This window comes from Mchenga conophoros, linkage group LG5 (assembly GCF_057382185.1).
Source record: "Mchenga conophoros isolate Kocher_MC1m ecotype Shallow Benthic linkage group LG5, M_conophoros_male_GT1.1, whole genome shotgun sequence".
NCBI lineage: Eukaryota > Metazoa > Chordata > Actinopteri > Cichliformes > Cichlidae > Mchenga > Mchenga conophoros.
This window is the reverse complement of record NC_140530.1, coordinates 5,780,084-5,797,108: the sequence shown is the minus strand read 5'-3', so window position 1 is coordinate 5,797,108 and position 17,025 is coordinate 5,780,084. Positions and strand designations below refer to the sequence as shown.

The following is a 17,025-nucleotide window of genomic DNA, read 5'->3' as shown; positions in this document are numbered from 1 at the left end:
ACCAGAAAACAACATGTCATCTTCACACTACAACGACAAGACTTAAATTTAAAGATGCAAACCTTATTGTGATTAACAACCTCTTCATCAGCGCTCTACCTGTCTGCAAACATTCACTGGAACTGTTGTTGAACACCCCGCTGCTGCTCAGTCAAGTATTGATATCCACTTTTATCTTCTTCCTCGGTATGAATGGTGAGGCTCACGATGAAAACATGTTTTATTGTTGCAATGATGTTTGCAGTTAGGCAGTTAAAGAGATAGTTTCCATTTTCACATTCCTGAATTACCACATTTTTCAAGTCCCAATCAAACACACATGTGCGAGGCACCATCCATCATTCAGAGTGGGAAAACGCATTCCTGTGTTTACTATAATTCTTTGGTTATTACTGCAAACATCAGTTCATTGGGTTCATCATGTAACCTCTGTATTGTGCTTAAATTAATAAGTAGGTCAGTTTATGAAGAAGCAGACAATAAGTCATCTCATAAACTTACCAGAAAAATGCCAAACACGCACAGTTATACACGTGTTTATTGCGAGTTTTATGAACGTGCTATAACTCACATAAAACTGCTCCTGTACATACACAGCTGAGGCAAATGTTTCTGTGTGTTTTTGCATGTTGTTAATGGGATACAGACCGCACAGCCACAGGTAGTGTTGGTGCATCCGTAAATGCCAGGCACGTGTTAGATTTCACGTTCTGCTCTCACCACTTCTCTCCTCAGTGTGTGTGTTTTACCTCAAACTGCACTATTCTGGTTCCGTACACAAGCTCATGATCCAGCTGTCGTTCTGCAGCTTTAACGAGCTTTAACAGGCTCGTCATCTTTTACGAGCCTGTCACTGCTTAAGGGGTTCAGTCGTTCTGCATTGTTCTTGTTGTTGTAGGTCTCTGCATGTCATTTTACACATGCACAAGTTTGTTCAAAAAAGTACATTTCCTACTTAATAACAACCTCACATCCATGCATGTGTGGAAGGTTTATGGCCATTTCAACCCTTTGAGGTCATCACTGAGCCAACGTGAAAGTTGCGGGGAAAAAGTCACTGCCCATAGAATCCTTTTGTTAAATTACCAAAATTTTTAGCAAAAAATTTTTTTAGCAAATGTTTACAACTTCTTACAAAAGTACTGGTTGTGTAGGTAATTCCCCCAATCATAATGGTTTGAATGATTTAACTTTTATCTTGGGAACTGGCAAGGCTCAAAGTTGTGGGATACAGCAGATAGTCAGGTGTCTTTCAAAATATCACCTCTGCTTTTTGGAGTTACTGAGCTGAACTTCTCTGTCACCATTGCTGACAGCAGCTTTAGGGAGATTTTTAAAAAAATATCTGACTATCAGTAGAGTCCAAGAAGTTTCTTCTTTTGGTGAGAGAAAGTTTTGTATTCTATTAGCTCTTAGTATTTAGTATTCTAAATAAGTTGTCTTTGTTTTGCACGTAAACTTGTCAAGTTAGCTGATAGTTAAACTGAATTTTGGTCCCAATATATATGGAGTATAGTTTACTAGTATTTTAATCAGAGAAGGTATTAGACTCTTTGAAATCCATGCTTACAGAACTGGACATAAAATAAATTGTTTTGATAATTGGTACTTTTATATTGAAATGTAAAGGTATCATATTATTCTGAATGACTGCAATTGTATGAAAAATCCTCTCTTTGTAACAATTTCTTCTGTTAAACAGTTACCTCATATTCTGTTTGAGGCCAATTAAGGATCTCTGCCTAAACTTAAAGTTATTTAATTTAATTAAACCTAATCAAACCTTGACTTTTTTAGATCACAAGAGTTGGATATTTAATTTTTCAGCAGTAGATTGTATTGGACATCTCCACAGTCTTCTCAATGGAGAATTAGTTTTAACTGGTGTGTTAAGTTAGAAAAATGCTTTTGTTCTTAACAAAAATCAGATCAAGGTATTGTTGATTTACCTTTTCTTTCATCGGATTTATATTTTTCAGTCTCTTCTGCCAAGGGTTTCCTCTTTTTACCCTATGCAGCTTGGCAAGAAAACACGATTGACCAAAACATGAACAAAGGCTATTACACAGTTTAGCTCTCCTCTGTTACCTCTGTGAATGACTTCACTGGTCACGAGTAATATCCAAAGCCATCCTTTGGGGCCAGTACAAGAACTGCAGATGAGGTGGAGGTTGGGATGGTGGATGGGCATGAAGCACACAGGATTTAATGTTGTCTGATCACCACCATTACATTCACAGATTGACTTTTTATTATTAACGACCAAAAAAGCGTAACAATTTTTCAGTACTGAAAACCATAATCTTTCTATAAGTTTACCATACCATGCTGGCTCCTTGCAGATACTCCATCATCCAGATAATGACTGATTGTTAGACCTCTCTGCATTGAATCATACGTGTTATTAATCTCTGTCTCTCCACAGCAAGTCTTTTATCCTGTCTTCCTTCTCTCTCCCCAACCGGTCGCAGCAGATGGCCCCGCCCCTCCCTGAGCCTGGTTCTGCCGGAGGTTTCTTCCTGTTAAAAGGGTGTTTTTCCTTCCCAATGTTGGTGTTTGGCGCTGTATAAATGACATTGAATTGAATTGAATTGAATTGAATTGTTAGCGTTCCTTTTTGGTGATTTGGTTGAAAGAGACACACTTTGGAAGGCTGCCATTTGGATATTCTAGCGCAGAGACTCAAAATCTTGCGTGAGCTTTGGCTAAACTTCACAAAGGTGGACTCGCAAGGTTAACTTGCTCAGCACAGCGCCAACAAGGCTTCAGTCCAGTGGAGCAGAAGTGGAATTCCACATCTGCAATTATTGAACAACAGGGTGCAAAAGAAGGATTTGAGCTGGAATGGAGGAATGAGTGGGGGGAGTGGGCAAAAAGTCAGGCAAGGGTGAAAAGTAGGGAAAAAACTGATAAAGTACTGAGTCATAGCCAAATCCATTTTTCCATCTCTGTTTACTTCATTCTAAAGGAAACAGACGGGTATACAGGTAAATGAGATGATACACGACATGAAGGAGGTAAATATTAGAGAAAAAGAAAGGCATGGTAAATAAATGCAGGCATTTTAACTCTCAGCAAACTGGCATTCCTTAGTACAGGAGACAGCACACAATACAGTACGTCCTTAAGAGTCAATAATACGACGACTCTTCCATTCACACAAAATCATATTGGCACCTGACGATACACAATGGATGCACTTGGTATATCCTCAGCCCAGACTACTTGGAAACAGGCACAGAGTTTACAGTGGCATAAGGCAACACGTGGCAGATCTATCATGTATTTGTCCTTTTTGTTCATAAGTGGTACTGTAGAGTAGCTTCACATTCGTTTTTGGAACTCCAACAATAGAAACAAAGGGAAACACAAGTCCTAGCAGAGTAGCTGTGGACACACATCCCTCAGATGGGATGGAAAACAGAGAATTCACATACATGTGTGCAAACATGTGTTATAAGGCACTGTAGTAAAACATTATATGTAGTAAAAAAAAAAAGGAGTAAAGTTGGTGGTATATACACCTGGGTTTTTTAACATGTTATAGAAAACATACCCTGAATGACTGTCTCTCCCAAAGTCAACAACACAGATGAGGATGTCAAACCCCCTAAGTACATCTAATTCATAAAACATTTCCCCAAACAATTTCATTAATCTCAACAAAGATTAATATATGTTGTTGCAATATGCTTGAGTGTTTGCTGTTCATAAATTCATTCTTGTCTGTTTTGAATTTCTCAGTGAAAGGGTTTTGTCTGTTGACAGAATTTAAACCATGGTAGGGCCAGAAGACTCTCCCAAACTACAAGTACTGCTCCCTTTTCTCTGGTGGGGTACTTTTAACATTTGGTCTGCAATTCAAAAGGGAAAAAAGACACGTTTCAGTCACAGCGACAAGAAAAAAACCTCACATTTACAAAAACACCCAGAGGTCATAGGCTGTAAGTGAAACTACGAATCAGCACAACAGTATGTTTCAGTTTATTGTTAACTTTGCACCAATATTTGGACAGAAGGGGGAACAGGAGGTGTAGCAGAGGGTTGATATCTTATTTCTTAAAGAAAACGTCTGACCACATGAGTCCATATTTACAGAGACGGCTCAGAGACGGAGAGGGGGTCGGAAGAAGACAGTACACCTTGGTTCCCATTAAAAGTGATAAGGTGCAGATGTATTATTGAGAAAAAGGAAATCATCTACAAGAGGTCCAAATTGGAAGGTAAAGAGGTAACAGGAAATGAAGGGGGGATGGGGAGACAGTGGTGGGAGAGTCGGAAAGTCCTCGATAAAAAGGCGGGGGCTGATCAGTCAGGGAAACTAGTTTCACTCAACAACTCTGCCCTGAATTAGAGGAGAGAAGAAGACAGTCAGGATAAGACACATCAAGAACTCTCAGATTCCCACCATGTTAGAGAGCCAGAGGGATGACTGAGATGTTAGCCGACAGGTTTCAGAATCAGTGTTACATGGAAGCTGGCTAGCACTGTTCGGGTTAAAATAGAACATTTACCCTACAGAATGACTAATAAAGGTGGGCAGAAACATATAGAGTCAATGAACAGCTATACTGTTGTCTGGGGTGATGTGGAACTGCCTTAATCCTGCATTCTCTGCCACAAGAGACATACTCGAAGCTGCAAAAAAATAAAAGTCTTCCCTCCATAGAGGTGTCTGGGAAAAGGGCTTTCAGACTTGACCTCTGTAAACACTTGTCTGTTGGCTTTATAGGCCTAGTTGCTCATTTCCAGTCATATAGAAATGGGGAGATGTCACAGTCGCTACGACAGCAGAGCAGAGATGCTTGACATCCCATTGACATCTCATTTTATTTAGTACAAGTACAAAGAATTTCCTATAGACCTTCACCGTCCACCTGCCAAGTTTGAGAATAATAGAGCTCTCCACAAATAAGTCTCTTCTAAGAAGAGAAGCCATGTAACTGGGAAATGGGGCAACTGGGACCTATTCTAAGAAAAGTTAATGGCTTTTTTATGTGGAACAGTGATGGACCAACTCTTTTAGAAACATAAATGGGGGCAAAGTGATGTGGGAGCATGAAGGGAGAACTCAAGAGCCAATTTAGCAGCAGCTGAGTTTTAAAGGGTCTAATGTGGCAATAGTTGCAAGTATCTATTGTGCCTCACCTTCAATGAGTAGTCGGTGGGTTGAAGACCACCTGTTTTTTCTATATGCAATCAACCAAACAGTGGAGTTAAATATAACACTTCATCATGCTAAATTATATAAAGATAATAGTATGCTGACATCAGTAAGATTATTCATGTGTGTGAATAGCTTAGATCTTAGGCACTGGTTTAGTTATACAACAGCTTATGAGATGAGGGAGTGTATGAATCTGGAATGATGGTGTTAGTAAATGGAGCGTGATGATATGTGTCGATGACAGTCTCCTCTTTCTCCTCGTGTTAAGTATAATGGAAGAGCGATAATCAGCAGCAGTCATACTCATTACACATCTAAACAGACACCTTTAACTAACAATTCACCCTCCACTGCTGCAGTTCAGATTGTGTCTGCATGTGCGATCTTCATCAAGTCCTTGTGGTGTAAAAAAGGACTGTGTAGTTTTACCATATGTGAGAAATTTTCTCAGCTGTTAATAAGATGGTTGTCCAGGGGCTTCCTCACTTAGGAGGACACCAGACACGCCTGCTTCTTTACTGTCATTCATTATGTTTGTTTGAATAACACTCGACAGCTTAAATAAATAAATTAAGAACATAGAAATTCTTTGTTTTGTTTTGAATTCTATATAAAGATAGAAAAGGTTTGGTGGTTTAGAGCTCTAAACTCTGTGAGTTACAAAATTAAATCCTTTTTTTCTCATTTGCACACAGGGTCAGGCCTTGTCCCCTTACACACGTAACTGCAACAGTAGACTGTGAACATACGTGGCAATTTGGAGGTAAAACACCAATGCAGCTCCAACCAGGAAGCACAGGACATGCTAGTAAAAGTTCAGCAAGTTTTGCAGTACTTCCTCAGATAAGAAATGCCCTTTAATTTGCAGTGTAATTTGCTCCAAACGATGTTTTTCTGTACCGTGCTTAAATTTGTGTTCATCGTATCGCTGTACTTACCTCTTAAAGTACATTAAATCATGACAAGCAGGAGATGTCAACTCACAATACAAGCTTAACACTTTCTACGTATAAGTTTGTACTTCTTTAGGTTCATAGCCACATACATCCTACTGGTAGATAATATGCTCATATATGTACAACTTCATATGTCGTGTATTGCTGTGTAAGATAAGAAGTGTCTTTGAGCTAAATGATTGCATGTGTGTATGCATGATAGTCTTTTTGTTAGATTTACAAGGGGAAAAAAGAGGGTGGTGCCAAGCGTGTCCTCTGCTCTCTGTTTGGGTGACTGCTGGAAGGGGTTGGGGTTTACACGTACTCCCTTGCTGTGGAAGGCTGTGATTGGCGGTAATATTGCTGTCCTCGCATATCTTCTTTGGAGCAGGAGCAGCACAGCAAAGAGCCACCCAGAACAGTCAGACTGGCTGCTGCCCATCCGACAAACAAGGCTGAGCCAAACTCATACCTGCACAGGAAACAAGGCATAAACAAGGCATAAGGTGTAAATGCTGACATAAAAAGACATACACAAAATAAAGGATAAATGGATATTGAAGCGTGGGCGATAAAAAATGGATAAAAATTTTATTATTTTAATTATTAGATATTGAAGACTAACCATTAGCATACACATTAGTCATAAGAGGAGCTTTACAGCTGTAATACTTGATAAAAGTAACAACTACTAGTATTAAATGATTTGTTTTTCCTTTTTTTTCATAACTGGAAACTATTAGCATCGTACATTGATCATATTTCTAAGCCAAAATTATCAAATATTTGGAAATGATGTTGCTAAATTAATCAATGGTTTTTCCTTACCAACCAAATGTTTGCAGCTAACTAGCTATTATTGTTTATTTGTGATTTGTATCACCAACTGGTCATATTTTTCAGCCATTATTAGCAACTATTGGCGACAGATGTTGACTATTTTAGTAATAACTACAGTTTACAGCTAAACTCATCTTTTTAACAGCAACCAGTAACATTAGCTGTTTTAGACGTATATGTCATACAGATATTAGCAGCTGAAAACAGTTGTGTCTGCAACTAGTCCTAATTATTTTTATTTGCCACATCTAGGTGGTTTTTGTAAACAGAACACGTTAAGTTTAACAGTAATTTGACTGCAGAATCTTTGTCACTGGCTGTAGTTCCAGTTTATCACATCATGTTAATTGTCCCTCAAACCTTTGAGATGAAGTCTGCTTACTTATGCCTGTTTCTTCTATGTACAACAAAACCTCTTGACTAGTCTAAAATATGACATTTTCAAATATACAAACAAACAAAAAAATAAGAAGACTGAGCACAAATACAACAGCGTGATAACTGAAAACAGTGTTAGACCAATGAAAACAGTATCACTGTCAGGTATCTTTTATTCAGGCTATTTAGTGTTTCCCACCTCTGCATTTTTTCTTTTCAACAACATTTTAAAGAAATATTAAACTATTGCAAACATTGCAATCTCATTATATGATATTGTGATATTTATTCGAGATCTGATACTTCCAGGTTTTGAATACACTGACAGTATTGTAGCAGTCGCAACTTGATTATGGTGTTTTTTGCTCTTTAATGAAGAGATTAAACCCTCAGCTCAAACAGAAAGGAGTGTATCACAATATGATTCACATACCTGGCATTGGGTGGTGTGTTTGGGTTAAAGAACTGATAGGACACCTGAGTGGCATACCAGGACACAGAAACCAGTGTGCATAAACCTGTGGAGGGAGAAACAGGTGAGGACCATGCTACCTGCAGAACTTTTCTGATGACACTACAGGAACTGGAGTAGAGGGAGCGGGCAAGGTGCTTTGCAGAGTGGTCTGGCAGAAATCACCTCTTTCTGAATGTCAGTGAGACAAAGGAATTTTTTTCTTCTAGGGGAAAAAAATACAACTAAGCCCAGGAAATGTCTCATGGGTGAGGAGGTTGAAACAACGGATAGCTACAGGTTCTTAGGTATTCACCTGAAGGAAAGACTGGAATGAAGGTGTGTGTGTGTGGAGAGAGATGCACATACACAGCTTACATACACAGAAATTTCTGTCATTTTTTTCCTAACGTTTTATTTTATCTTATCTGTCAGTTTACTACACTAATTAATTCTGTTGCTACAACAACACCAATGGCTTGGCTTAGTAAATACTTGTTTAGTTTAATTTCTTTCCTTGGGATTGTGGTCTGAGGTCAAGAGCTAATGCCTCGAAAATGACCACTTCCTGTTTACAGCAGGGACTCTAATTACCCAGAAGACCCCTACTGCAAGAAAAATGCCAGACCACTCTTGCTAAATGCATTGAATGCCAGAAATACAGCGTCTTTTTATGCTGGTAAATGAAGCAAAACAACAGTTGCACCTGCAAGCAGAAAGAGTGCTCCTCCAGTCATAGCGATGCGGGACTTGGTGGCTGGGTTGTTATCTCCCACCTTGGTACACTTCATGCCCACCACGCTGACAATGATCCCAATAAAGCCCAGCAGTACTGACACCACCATAAGGGCCCGGCATGTCTGGATGTGGACTAGAGAAAAAAGAGGGGAGGAAAGAGATAAAACATGAAGTAGAGGATGTAGAAGTGGTGAGGAGATGAGAAAACAGAAAAGAAAAGAGTCTTTCAGCCCATCATTTGGAAAGACACAAATATTTCTAAACATGAAAGTGAAAACTGAGGGGAATGAAGCTATACATGCCATGCAGGGTTGATGGGAGACCACATGCATTTGTGACAGACAGATCATTAGGGAGAGTCCACCACTGTCCTACTTTTCCAAGCAGGGTAGTTCCAGAGGTGACTTTACTGGCCAAACTCTGGAACCGTAAATGATCCTTCAAATCTTCTCCACATCGTTCCACTGTGGTTTTGCCGTCTCTAAAATCGAATCCTCTACCCACACAGGCCTCAGCACACACATAACTTAGTGGGAGGAACATATTTACACATATTTACTCACATATGTGTAAGAGCACAATATGAGCACAGACACATTGACTGTAGGTGGAACAGACTGAGATGAAAGTCTCTCTCTGGCTCACACTGACTGTAGGAGGCCCCACTTTACATGTTTCAAACAGTGGGATTAGTGTGGCTTTGTCACAAAGAAAGATTGTTTTCGCGGGGCCGTCACCACAGCGATGTGAGTGTACTGCCTCAACAACAGCCACTCAAAGACACGTTAAAGGCAAAGCAATGCTGAGCGCCTAATAATACCGTCAAAATACTGATGGAGCGTGCCTTATTTACAGCAAGCGAGGGGGTTGTTGAAATCCCAGCAGCGGTAGAAAACATTCCAGCATCTCGATTGTGATATCTGACAAAGCTGACAAATATGGTAATTAAAGTAAACAGGGGGATTTCTCATAGAGGTTTCACAGCCAAGATCACAGGCATCACTTTCAAAAAACGGCAGCCGGTGTTGTGTTTGCATGTCCCAGGAAACACGCTGAACAGAAAACAATTCAATAGAGTCAGCAAACTCATTTTTTTAGTGTTGCCCCTTTGTTAGCTTTTACAGCTCCAGGACACATTAAAAAAAATCCCATTATGCACTCATTATATTCCAGGACCTTTGAAATATATCATTTTATTTATCTCCTGAAAACATTGTGGATGTTACTAGGTAAAAAGAAGAAGAAGAAGAAGAAGAAGAAGAAGAAGAAGGAGCACTGTTGGTTATTACTAAATAATAACTTGGTAGTTTTTTTTATTGTGCACCAACAATATAATGGTAATTTATAATAGTAGGTCAGTGGTACATGTGAGGACATTGTCTGGTGGTAGCTGTAAAGTGTCTGCTGACGATATTGGTTTGTAAATGTTTACTAAGTATTTAGTTTCCTTTTATTCTTAGACAGTCTTGACTTGCTTTGGTTCACCATACGGCCAAAGTCAGGGGTGTTGGTCTCACTATTCCCACAGCACTGACACTGAATCTTCAAAGCGCACGTGCCTAAAGCATCAATATTTGATCCCCCAGGAATGAGAACAGGTCAGAAATTAAACCTTTATCATAAAATTGTTGATTATGGTATAGCATAAAAAAATGTAAATGCAAGGATTTAATTGTTATATAATTGTCATAATCTCTAGCACATTAAGGCAACTGTTGCTGTGATTTGTCGCTCTATAAATAAAACTGAAGTGAATCAGCTGCAGTACGATACACAATACAATACAATATACCACATGTTAAAATTAATTCTATTTTTTTATTATACAAACTATAATGTTATAGATAAACATAATGTAGAACTTTAATAATGACTTGTAAATATTATCAGTTATCATTTCAGTATTTCTTAACAGTAACATTAACATTGACATTTTAAATGTGCCCTTATTACACTGTGGTTAACATTGTAAGTTCTTACTGAATAGTTTGGTGTGTAGTAAGGATTTCAAGAACTGTGTCAGAAAAAGTGTTTGTTGACTTGTTCTACTGTTAACAAATGCTCAAGTAGAGATGTTCCTTGCTCTGTGACTCAAGTAGCAAAAAACTAATTCCTCCTACGAGCAACTTTTGCCACTCAGCAGCCAACACTGTCTTTCAGGGCATTGATCTTTGGGACTAAAAAAAGTGCATGTTTAAAATTGCCAGTCAGATCTGATTAAATAAATGTCTTTTCCCAAAACAAGGTATTAATTTTTTTCTTTGCTGCAGTGCTTCTATGATTTTTACCAATATCCGATTCTCTGAGTTCTGTACAGTCTAGTATCAGCCTGAGATGGAAGCTAAAGTCACCGTTTGTCATTGTGACAGAAATACACACACCATCATTCATGGTGCGGCAGTGAAGCAGCATTTCAAAAGCTGATCTGAAGGGACTTGAAGGGGGAACAATCTTTGAAGTCTGATTTATGGCTCCATTGCTCCTTTTGATGGAGTATCTGAATGGTCTTCCAGAGAGAGGGATTTGGAAATTTTTTGCTGTTGTTTTTCATTCACTGTAGACATTCCTGGTGTGTGGGGGTTTAGGCTAATGACTCCACTGACCGGTTTTCCTTGGTGAGACTAGAAGAAGGGATTGAAAGTGAGAAAGAGAGTTGGTTGAAGGCTGGCTCACCCACCCACTAGGTTCTCTTTTTCCACTGCTAAGATTGGCAGTACCAGCCACAACCTTTCAGTGTGTGTGTGTGTGTGTGTGTGTGTGTGTGTGTGTGTGTGTGTGTGTGTGTGTGTGTGTGTAGGCTCTGTAAGGTCCCATTGTGAGGTCACTTGAGTCTATTTTGTACAGACTGGCTCTCTGCCTGCTCGGTGCCTTACACTTACAGTTTAGTCCTCCAATGCAATTTCAACTCAAAGAATAAACTTCTGTTTCTCTTGACCCTTTAGTCATTTCTTTTCAGTGTATACCAGTTAAAGGACCCATATTAACTTGTCAAAGCCAACTCAATAGTGTGAATGCCTACAGCATTCACACAATGCTGTGTGAATGCTGTGCAATTCACACAGCATTTGAAGCATTTGTTGTAGGTAAATATCAATATTAGTGTCTGTGTGAGTCCACACACACTGCAAACCCTCATTGGCTGTTTTGGATGCATACTAAATATTTGAAATATTTGTCCTATAAAACCATTTTTACCATGTCTGACTCTCAGCTTGTTTTTTATTCTAAACAGTGTGAACCTGTGTAAACCATGATATTTTTTACTCAGTATAGATTACTGTAGCTTAAGACAACTGCTAATTACATCTGCATGACTTATCTGATACCACCCTTAAATGTGCATACAAGTTAAGCATAAGGTGTGAAGGGCAGAAGCAAGACCCCAGCTCAGATCAGAGGAGGCATCAATGACAACCCTTGTGAGTAAGTCAGATAAAGTATCAAAAGAAGAGCTAGCATGGAGGTGGGTTGCAAAGTAGCTTGCTTTGCAGAATTTTAATTCCGTTCCATTCAATTGTATTTATATAGCACCAGATCCCAATAACAGATGTCTTAAGTTGCTTATTATTGTAAGGTAAATACCCTACAATAATACAGAGAAACCCCAACTATCAGACAGCCACCTATGAGCAATCACTTTGATGACAGTGGGAAGGAAAAACAGTTTAAAAGGAGGAAACCTCCGGCAGAACCAGGCTCAGGGACGTGCGGGGCCATCTGCCACGACCAGTTGGGGGTGTGTTAGGTTGAAGCAGCTCTCATAGGATTTTCCAAATGGATGTGTAGAATGGTATCAGCTGAGCCATCAGCTGATGTGGGCTGATGTAGTAATCAGCTGATTTGCCAGAATCGCTACCGAGCTGAGCTGACTTTGTGGCTTACCAGAACTTACACAAACAGAAAGTGAAAAGGAAAGTAGCTCCCACCTGGATGTCAAACTAGTGTCCTGACTGACAGTTTTATTATGGACATTTTAGCCTTTTTACAACACATGTATTTGTGTTTTTAAAGACATAGGTCAAGAATCGTGGAGTAGGCAAAGCATGGGGACAAAGACTGACAGATGGGTATAAATGTCAAATAGTTTGGAGGGACACGTTGTTGGCTTTGATCTTAAAAGAAATACAAGAATCTAATACAAGAACATTTCTACCTAACTGGCCATAGATAAAGTAGGTTTGACTGACCAAATGTGCATACATTTCAAGATGTATTGTATAATAGAAACTATTTTACTATGAATAGTGTCTTCAGAAACTCATTGTCAAGTTCGATTTATAAAGCAGGCTTAACCTTTTACATGAATGTCTGGCATCCACAGGAAACATCTATGCCTTTTATGTCAAATGTGCAAGAGGTTGCTATTTAGTGCGACACACAGATTGGCAGAGGCAGGTCAATGTCACGCTCAGATTTTACTGGATGCAAAGAGCTGTCCTTTCAGCACCACCATCCTCCTTCACCTCATCTGGCAAATAACAGCCATCTGTTATTTTGACCACTGTCTTCTTCTTGAGCAAAATGCTCAGTAAACCTGCAGCACTTTCCACCACATTTGCTTGGCCACATCAGCACAGTCTAGTGAACAATTATACCCGCCGTCACATGCTGCTCCTGCTGCGAACATACCCAGGCGAGAGGAGCTCCTTCAGACCTATTTGTGCCTGATCAAACCAATACCTGAGATTCCGACCTGATCCGGGACATGTGATTAAATCAGTTCTGTTTCGTAATGTGTCTGGGGGGAAAATCTAAACAAAGCAGAGATTGTTCAAGAATGTTTTATTCTGTAACAATTGGGTATGTTATCCTAGTCCTAACCCTGCCCCCTGTTTTCTAGATGAATTTCTGGTAATTTGTTAACATCTATAGAGTTTTATAAATGTATCACCTGTTTATATGATTTAAATGGAAAAGCTTGGAACATAAAATCTGTCATGCCAAATGACTGTGTAGTCTTTATTTGAAAGGTAACATCTTCTAGTTTCGGAATAATTGTCCATCTAGCAAAATCCAACAATAATTCGAGGAGACTCGATGGATGTTAAGAGGTTAACGGACAAGTGGAACAATGTGCTCGTGTGGGGACGATAGAGCACATTCTGGGAATATCTCTGGACTTTAGCTCAACAACTACCCTTTTCTTCTCCTAACAGCCTCTATTCATGCCCAAAGACAATACACTGTTCTTATTGCTGCAAGGAACCAAAGGAGATGGGAGATCAGCTCGGACGCCCCATCACAACGATCGCCATCAGAAAGTGTGTTGATAGGAGGACTCACAGAACCGCCAAAATGTTTGCAAAGTGCCTCATTTGTTGTTCCAAGGAAAGCGTGCCACAGCAGTAACCACAGAGAAAAACAAATGAATTGTATTGTGAAAGTGCCTTCTGACCAAGCCTCCCCCCCTTAACACCCGCTAGTCTTTCATTAGAATCTCTAATAGGATAATTTAAGCAGACAGTAGATGGATGGATTCATATAATCTGTGTGCCTTTAATTATGACTCACTAGGTCCAGCTCACAGATTGGAGATGACAGGAGACTCGTATTCTGAGCTAATTTACGTCCGAACCCCACATTCCGAACCCCCTCCTACTCATCACACTCTACGCATGGTGTTTTGGAGTTCTAATAAAGAAACTAAGCTGTAATAAAGATGTGAACAGCAGCATTTGAAGTAAGATTTATAGCTTGCATGTTTATTGCATCCCAGTTAGCATTTAGCACTCAGGGAGTTGTTTTTCTTCTGTTTTTGCTGCTGATTAATGGCAAGAGTCGGCACACATGAATGGGCCATACTATAATAACTGTGTACCGTAGTATATAATAACTATAATACATGTGTAGTGTACCACAAAAGATGTTTCTTGGGAAAATTTTGTATAACAAAGCAGAACAAAAGGTTGACAAATGTTACGGTAATTAAAAATATAAAATAAAAGAAGGAAAGTAGTTTGAAAGAAAGGAAGGAGTGTGATTGAAAAGTGAAAAAAGTTTATCAGCACATTAGCAGTTTAATTGAATTTTACTCTTCGTCATCTGAGTAATTGTACATTGAATATAACTTCACAGTAACTTCACATCCAACAGAATCAAACCTGAAAATCCTTTACAATGAACCTGCACTCCAAACAGAAGTGATACCTAACATGGATTTCTTTAAAGACAAGGACATCACAGTGAGTAGGAAAAGGGCACTGCTACAAGTTAGAGATCCTTGGGTTTTAGGAGCAAATTCAAATGTGGTACTCACTGTCCAGCGAGAGCATGGAGTCAAAGATCTTGCACTGCACCTGTCCCGTACTCTGTGAGGCACAGCTCATCCACAGCCCCTCGTACAGACCCACAGCCGTGATGATGGCATCGCCGGCGTACGATGACTGCTTCCACTGGGGCAAGGCAGTTGTGGAGATGATGCCAATCCAGCCACCCAACGCCAGAAAGTAACCCAACAACTGTAGACCTGAGTTAGCCATTCTTCTCTAACACTGTCTCTCTGTTTTCTGTCTTGTCTTGTTCTTTCTCTCCCTGCTTGACTCGCAACAGCTTCTAACTCCTCCTAATGCGTCGCCCTTTCTTTGAGCGGTCTCTGTGGGCACACTTGCTACTTGTCTTGCTTTTCTTGCCACTATCTGGTCCCTCTGAGCATCTCCTTGTGCTCCTCTGCTCCAATTCGCATTTGTAGAACTCTCCTCTGTCTCCTTGTCTCTAATGCTCTCTTTTTCCTCTCCACGTCCTTGCCTGGTTTTTCTGCCCCTCAGTGAAGACAACGAGCTGATCTCTTCAGATCAGGAATCTCTCGTCTGATTTCTTGATCCCTGTGAGGTTCAGTCAAAGTGAAGAAAGAACTGGTCAGCAGTTCAGTTCATCAAGCATTGCCGCTGGGCTGCCTCACACTCTGCATGACTTCCTCCAGTCTCTCTCTCTCTGTCTTTCTCTCGGTTGCTTGCTAACTTTCGCTCCACTACAGTCTTTCTATCTACTCCAGGCTCATGTGGCACAATGAGGGGTAGAAGGAAAAAATGGGAAAAAAGAAAAAAGAAACATGTGGACACAACAAGCTGACCATGGAGGGATGAATAAATGGGTTGGTTTCTGATTGGACTGTGTTGTAGCAACGCCTACTGGGAGGGAGGAGGAAAGGGTTGATAGAGGAGAGTAAGAGCCGTTTCAAACAGAGAGGGAAAGGAAAAGCAAAAAGATCTGGCTTTGGAGGGAAAGCACCATAGGTGGAGACAGAATTAGGCAATTCTTATAAGACTGTGCTAATCCAACCGGGGAATTCCAAAGAATCAGCGCATGGTACATGTGCTGATTCTTTCAAAGTCTACCCCCTCCGTTGGAGGTGTGGGGAAGGTTGTGATGAAGCGCAACAAATGTACATAAATCAGCTCCAAACAATGCCGAGCCTGTAAAGAGCATGTCACATCCAGACAGGCTCTCTGCAAATTATGGGCCGCCAAGGCAAGCCTCCCCTTATCACCATGGCAACCCCAACAAATGAAGAGAGAGAAAGAGAGCGCGAGAGAGTTCAGCCAACTGTACATCCTTACCAGCTGTAAATGGAAGACACACTCCGGCCCTTTGTGTGTGTGTGTGGAGAGTGCAGGAACCCGTTTTTCCCATAGCTGCATGCCCTATCAGCTGTCCTTCAACTCGCCTCATCAAATTAGCTTCAGTTCACTCAATAATTCTATTCTGCCAATTAGAGTGTCGACACACTGAGAGACACGGCCAGTTTCTCACATCTATAAGAGACATGTCTCACCCCCACCCTGCTCTCACACTCACACACACACACACACACACATGCACTGTCTACATAGTAAACATGTTCTGGTCAGTATCCTCAAAGTTGTTTTGGGGTGGACACCAAAGAACAAAGAGTAGTTTAATGAAAATTGCCTTTTCTTCACATGCTCTCCAGCTTGTCTTTTTGTCTGTCACGTCTACCTCTCCTACCAAGTCAGACTTGAACTTGAGCAACAACAACATCAAAAACATGTGAACATGCATGTGACCTAACTAAAACCACTGACCTTTTCTGAACACCTGCACAGACCCTTACATGGAGAGCTACAACCTTCCCCACTTCTTATCATCGCTGTTTGTGTAGATCTGGCTGTGCGTACATGACTGTGATTGTTGTGTGTTTTAATGAGAGGTTTCACATATGAGGGCGAGTTCTGGTTCGAGCACAGAGGTGACCCAGAGGTCGAGAGGCAAGAAGAGATGAAAGAGAGGCAAAACAAGTGCTCAGGGTCATGTGTAGTGGGGTGGTAAAGAGGGGGCTTTAGTGAGGCTTTGAAGACCCTTCTGATTTTGAGTCATAACAAAAGACTGTTGCTGGTGAGGTTACAGAAGTACAAATAAAACTGAAAGTCGGCTGAGCATTGTTTGAATTTAAAACATATTGCTTTGAGAATTCACAACAGTGTGCCAAGTACATGTTTAAGCAGAGGATAATACACCAGCATATTCACTACACAGTCAAAACAAATGAAAAAAATGTC

The 17,025-nt window shown here is 40.2% G+C and overlaps 1 protein-coding gene across 2 annotated transcripts; it reads right to left on the bottom strand.

Moving 5' to 3' along the window:
- Positions 1–2,228: 2,228 nt before the first annotated feature.
- Positions 2,229–15,546, bottom strand: cldn19 (claudin 19). 2 transcript variants are annotated; one of them, XM_085272920.1, is made up of 5 exons: positions 14,766–15,546; positions 8,478–8,642; positions 7,754–7,838; positions 6,428–6,574; positions 2,229–4,345 (listed from the first exon to the last, which is right to left on the bottom strand). In XM_085272920.1, the coding sequence occupies exons 1-5, from the start codon at positions 14,986–14,988 to the stop codon at positions 4,309–4,311; spliced, it is 657 nt and encodes a 218-aa protein (XP_085129046.1). In that variant the 5' UTR covers positions 14,989–15,546; the 3' UTR covers positions 2,229–4,308. The 2 variants fall into 2 exon arrangements, with proteins under 2 accessions (XP_085129046.1, XP_085129045.1); XM_085272919.1 differs by having other exon boundaries at positions 2,229–3,854; positions 14,766–15,544.
- Between the last annotated feature and the right edge of the window lie 1,479 nt (positions 15,547–17,025).